Below are 5,477 nucleotides of genomic sequence, written 5' to 3'. Positions count from 1 at the left end.
TAGTAGTAGTAGTAGTAGTAGTAGTAGTAGTAGTAGTAGTAGTAGTAGTAGTAGTAGTAGTAGTAGTAGTAGTAGTAGTAGTAGTAGTAGTAGTAGTAGTAGTAGTAGTAGTAGTAGTAGTAGTAGTAGTAGTAGTAGTAGTAGTAGTAGTAGTAGTAGTAGTAGTAGTAGTAGTAGTAGTAGTAGTAGTAGTAGTAGTAGTAGTAGTAGTAGTAGTAGTAGTAGTAGTAGTAGTAGTAGTAGTAGTAGTAGTAGTAGTAGTAGTAGTAGTAGTAGTAGTAGTAGTAGTAGTAGTAGTAGTAGTAGTAGTAGTAGTAGTAGTAGTAGTAGTAGTAGTAGTAGTAGTAGTAGTAGTAGTAGTAGTAGTAGTAGTAGTAGTAGTAGTAGTAGTAGTAGTAGTAGTAGTAGTAGTAGTAGTAGTAGTAGTAGTAGTAGTAGTAGTAGTAGTAGTAGTAGTAGTAGTAGTAGTAGTAGTAGTAGTAGTAGTAGTAGTAGTAGTAGTAGTAGTAGTAGTAGTAGTAGTAGTAGTAGTAGTAGTAGTAGTAGTAGTAGTAGTAGTAGTAGTAGTAGTAGTAGTAGTAGTAGTAGTAGTAGTAGTAGTAGTAGTAGTAGTAGTAGTAGTAGTAGTAGTAGTAGTAGTAGTAGTAGTAGTAGTAGTAGTAGTAGTAGTAGTAGTAGTAGTAGTAGTAGTAGTAGTAGTAGTAGTAGTAGTAGTAGTAGTAGTAGTAGTAGTAGTAGTAGTAGTAGTAGTAGTAGTAGTAGTAGTAGTAGTAGTAGTAGTAGTAGTAGTAGTAGTAGTAGTAGTAGTAGTAGTAGTAGTAGTAGTAGTAGTAGTAGTAGTAGTAGTAGTAGTAGTAGTAGTAGTAGTAGTAGTAGTAGTAGTAGTAGTAGTAGTAGTAGTAGTAGTAGTAGTAGTAGTAGTAGTAGTAGTAGTAGTAGTAGTAGTAGTAGTAGTAGTAGTAGTAGTAGTAGTAGTAGTAGTAGTAGTAGTAGTAGTAGTAGTAGTAGTAGTAGTAGTAGTAGTAGTAGTAGTAGTAGTAGTAGTAGTAGTAGTAGTAGTAGTAGTAGTAGTAGTAGTAGTAGTAGTAGTAGTAGTAGTAGTAGTAGTAGTAGTAGTAGTAGTAGTAGTAGTAGTAGTAGTAGTAGTAGTAGTAGTAGTAGTAGTAGTAGTAGTAGTAGTAGTAGTAGTAGTAGTAGTAGTAGTAGTAGTAGTAGTAGTAGTAGTAGTAGTAGTAGTAGTAGTAGTAGTAGTAGTAGTAGTAGTAGTAGTAGTAGTAGTAGTAGTAGTAGTAGTAGTAGTAGTAGTAGTAGTAGTAGTAGTAGTAGTAGTAGTAGTAGTAGTAGTAGTAGTAGTAGTAGTAGTAGTAGTAGTAGTAGTAGTAGTAGTAGTAGTAGTAGTAGTAGTAGTAGTAGTAGTAGTAGTAGTAGTAGTAGTAGTAGTAGTAGTAGTAGTAGTAGTAGTAGTAGTAGTAGTAGTAGTAGTAGTAGTAGTAGTAGTAGTAGTAGTAGTAGTAGTAGTAGTAGTAGTAGTAGTAGTAGTAGTAGTAGTAGTAGTAGTAGTAGTAGTAGTAGTAGTAGTAGTAGTAGTAGTAGTAGTAGTAGTAGTAGTAGTAGTAGTAGTAGTAGTAGTAGTAGTAGTAGTAGTAGTAGTAGTAGTAGTAGTAGTAGTAGTAGTAGTAGTAGTAGTAGTAGTAGTAGTAGTAGTAGTAGTAGTAGTAGTAGTAGTAGTAGTAGTAGTAGTAGTAGTAGTAGTAGTAGTAGTAGTAGTAGTAGTAGTAGTAGTAGTAGTAGTAGTAGTAGTAGTAGTAGTAGTAGTAGTAGTAGTAGTAGTAGTAGTAGTAGTAGTAGTAGTAGTAGTAGTAGTAGTAGTAGTAGTAGTAGTAGTAGTAGTAGTAGTAGTAGTAGTAGTAGTAGTAGTAGTAGTAGTAGTAGTAGTAGTAGTAGTAGTAGTAGTAGTAGTAGTAGTAGTAGTAGTAGTAGTAGTAGTAGTAGTAGTAGTAGTAGTAGTAGTAGTAGTAGTAGTAGTAGTAGTAGTAGTAGTAGTAGTAGTAGTAGTAGTAGTAGTAGTAGTAGTAGTAGTAGTAGTAGTAGTAGTAGTAGTAGTAGTAGTAGTAGTAGTAGTAGTAGTAGTAGTAGTAGTAGTAGTAGTAGTAGTAGTAGTAGTAGTAGTAGTAGTAGTAGTAGTAGTAGTAGTAGTAGTAGTAGTAGTAGTAGTAGTAGTAGTAGTAGTAGTAGTAGTAGTAGTAGTAGTAGTAGTAGTAGTAGTAGTAGTAGTAGTAGTAGTAGTAGTAGTAGTAGTAGTAGTAGTAGTAGTAGTAGTAGTAGTAGTAGTAGTAGTGAGGAGTATATCACAGATTTGATCGACAAGTGGACGCTGCAGGTTGATCGCCTGGCGGAGGTGGCCACCACTCAGCCACATGCTGCGTACGAGGTGTTTGTAAAGGGCCTCGTGTCCAAGTGGCGGTACCACTTGCGCGTCCTATCTTGCCCTGCGCATCTTCTGGCCCGTCTCGACGCCGCCATTACGGACAAGCTGCTGCCAGCGCTCAGCGGCCATTCGTGTTCGGAGGAGTCGGCACTGAGAAAGTTGCTATCGCTACCAGCGCGGTTTGGTGGCATGGCAATCCCTGTGCCCTCGGTGGAGGCCGAGAAAGAGTTTTCTGCATCCAGACAGATTGTGGCTCCTGTGGCGGCCTGCATAAGACCACCAGAACATCCAACCAGCACCAACGAAACTACTCAAACAGACCAGCTGAACGAGGCAATAGCCCTCAGCCGGCAGGAGGCCGGGCGTATTCGCAGAGAGAAAGCTGCCCAAGCCACGGGTCTCGTTAGCGAATTGCGCCCGGATTTGACAGCAACACAGGCTCTGTTGGTGGAGAATGCCGCGGAAAAGGGCGTATCATCTTGGGTAACGGCGGAACCATCGTCCCAAATGCAGATGGTGCTGAACAAATCGGATTTCCGAGATGCGTTCTGCATCCGCTACGGCCTGCAGCCTGACGGACTCCCCCTGACTTGTGTATGTGGTGCTGCAAACACAATAGACCATGCGATGATGTGTCCGGCAGGGGGCTACCCCATGGCACGCCACAATGAGATCCGGGACTTGTTGGCTGACGTGATGCGTGAGGCGGTCCGGGATGTGGAGGTAGAACCGCCTCTACTACCATATGATGGTGAGCGGCTCCAAGGGAGGACAGCCAACCGCTCGGCAGGTGCCCGCCTGGACATCCGGGCTTGTGGCTTCTGGACGAGACAGCAAGATGCCTTTTTCGACATCCGGGTTACACACCCAAAGGCAAGCTTGCTGTCGCGTCAGGAAGTCATCAGCCAGCTCCGAACGCATGAACGGATGAAGAAGCGCCAGTACGGAGAGCGGGTGACAGCAGTTGACAGAGGTACGTTTACACCGCTAGTTTTTTCTACCTCGGGCATGATTGGCAGAGAATGTTCAATGGCACTGAAGACACTGGCATGCCTGATTGCTGAGAAGAACGTCGACCTACACGTATCGGTAATCATGGGTCAGCTCCGTTGTAAGCTGTCAGTCTGCCTTATGCGATGGGCAGTCACCTGTTTGCGTGGTTCAAGATCGTCATACCGCCGCAACAGGATGAATTTCACGACGATGTGCAGGTTGCGGGCAGCCTGAGCGTGATAGTACCTGACAGACATTTGCCCAACATTGCCCCATGATAATGAATTCTTGAGTTTTTGGACATTGTATTGCATTGCTGCTCCATCTACATGGCTGTATTTGTGTTTCACATCTCCATTTCAAGTTTCCTAATAAAGATTGTGTCAAGTAGTAGTAGTAGTAGTAGTAGTAGTAGTAGTAGTAGTAGTAGTAGTAGTAGTAGTAGTAGTAGTAGTAGTAGTAGTAGTAGTAGTAGTAGTAGTAGTAGTAGTAGTAGTAGTAGTAGTAGTAGTAGTAGTAGTAGTAGTAGTAGTAGTAGTAGTAGTAGTAGTAGTAGTAGTAGTAGTAGTAGTAGTAGTAGTAGTAGTAGTAGTAGTAGTAGTAGTAGTAGTAGTAGTAGTAGTAGTAGTAGTAGTAGTAGTAGTAGTAGTAGTAGTAGTAGTAGTAGTAGTAGTAGTAGTAGTAGTAGTAGTAGTAGTAGTAGTAGTAGTAGTAGTAGTAGTAGTAGTAGTAGTAGTAGTAGTAGTAGTAGTAGTAGTAGTAGTAGTAGTAGTAGTAGTAGTAGTAGTAGTAGTAGTAGTAGTAGTAGTAGTAGTAGTAGTAGTAGTAGTAGTAGTAGTAGTAGTAGTAGTAGTAGTAGTAGTAGTAGTAGTAGTAGTAGTAGTAGTAGTAGTAGTAGTAGTAGTAGTAGTAGTAGTAGTAGTAGTAGTAGTAGTAGTAGTAGTAGTAGTAGTAGTAGTAGTAGTAGTAGTAGTAGTAGTAGTAGTAGTAGTAGTAGTAGTAGTAGTAGTAGTAGTAGTAGTAGTAGTAGTAGTAGTAGTAGTAGTAGTAGTAGTAGTAGTAGTAGTAGTAGTAGTAGTAGTAGTAGTAGTAGTAGTAGTAGTAGTAGTAGTAGTAGTAGTAGTAGTAGTAGTAGTAGTAGTAGTAGTAGTAGTAGTAGTAGTAGTAGTAGTAGTAGTAGTAGTAGTAGTAGTAGTAGTAGTAGTAGTAGTAGTAGTAGTAGTAGTAGTAGTAGTAGTAGTAGTAGTAGTAGTAGTAGTAGTAGTAGTAGTAGTAGTAGTAGTAGTAGTAGTAGTAGTAGTAGTAGTAGTAGTAGTAGTAGTAGTAGTAGTAGTAGTAGTAGTAGTAGTAGTAGTAGTAGTAGTAGTAGTAGTAGTAGTAGTAGTAGTAGTAGTAGTAGTAGTAGTAGTAGTAGTAGTAGTAGTAGTAGTAGTAGTAGTAGTAGTAGTAGTAGTAGTAGTAGTAGTAGTAGTAGTAGTAGTAGTAGTAGTAGTAGTAGTAGTAGTAGTAGTAGTAGTAGTAGTAGTAGTAGTAGTAGTAGTAGTAGTAGTAGTAGTAGTAGTAGTAGTAGTAGTAGTAGTAGTAGTAGTAGTAGTAGTAGTAGTAGTAGTAGTAGTAGTAGTAGTAGTAGTAGTAGTAGTAGTAGTAGTAGTAGTAGTAGTAGTAGTAGTAGTAGTAGTAGTAGTAGTAGTAGTAGTAGTAGTAGTAGTAGTAGTAGTAGTAGTAGTAGTAGTAGTAGTAGTAGTAGTAGTAGTAGTAGTAGTAGTAGTAGTAGTAGTAGTAGTAGTAGTAGTAGTAGTAGTAGTAGTAGTAGTAGTAGTAGTAGTAGTAGTAGTAGTAGTAGTAGTAGTAGTAGTAGTAGTAGTAGTAGTAGTAGTAGTAGTAGTAGTAGTAGTAGTAGTAGTAGTAGTAGTAGAACGTCGACCTACACGTATCGGTAATCATGGGTCAGCTCCGTTGTAAGCTGTCAGTCTGCCTTATGCGATGGGCAGTCACCTGTTTGCGTGGTTCAAGATCGTCATACCGCCGCAACAGGATGAATTTCACGACGATGTGC

General features: G+C 39.6%; 1 protein-coding gene across 1 annotated transcript; it reads left to right on the top strand.

Moving 5' to 3' along the window:
- Positions 1-3,748: 3,748 nt before the first annotated feature.
- LOC135807057 (uncharacterized protein DDB_G0271670-like) lies at positions 3,749-4,461 on the top strand (the record flags this gene model as incomplete). The annotated part of the gene is made up of 1 exon (XM_065321140.1): positions 3,749-4,461. A coding segment is annotated over exon 1 (711 nt), but the record flags the coding sequence as incomplete, so codon positions are not given.
- Positions 4,462-5,477: the final 1,016 nt, after the last annotated feature.

Source organism: Sycon ciliatum, chromosome 1, assembly GCF_964019385.1.
Source record: "Sycon ciliatum chromosome 1, ocSycCili1.1, whole genome shotgun sequence".
Lineage (NCBI taxonomy): Eukaryota > Metazoa > Porifera > Calcarea > Leucosolenida > Sycettidae > Sycon > Sycon ciliatum.
This window is presented reverse-complemented; position numbering and strand designations above follow the sequence as displayed.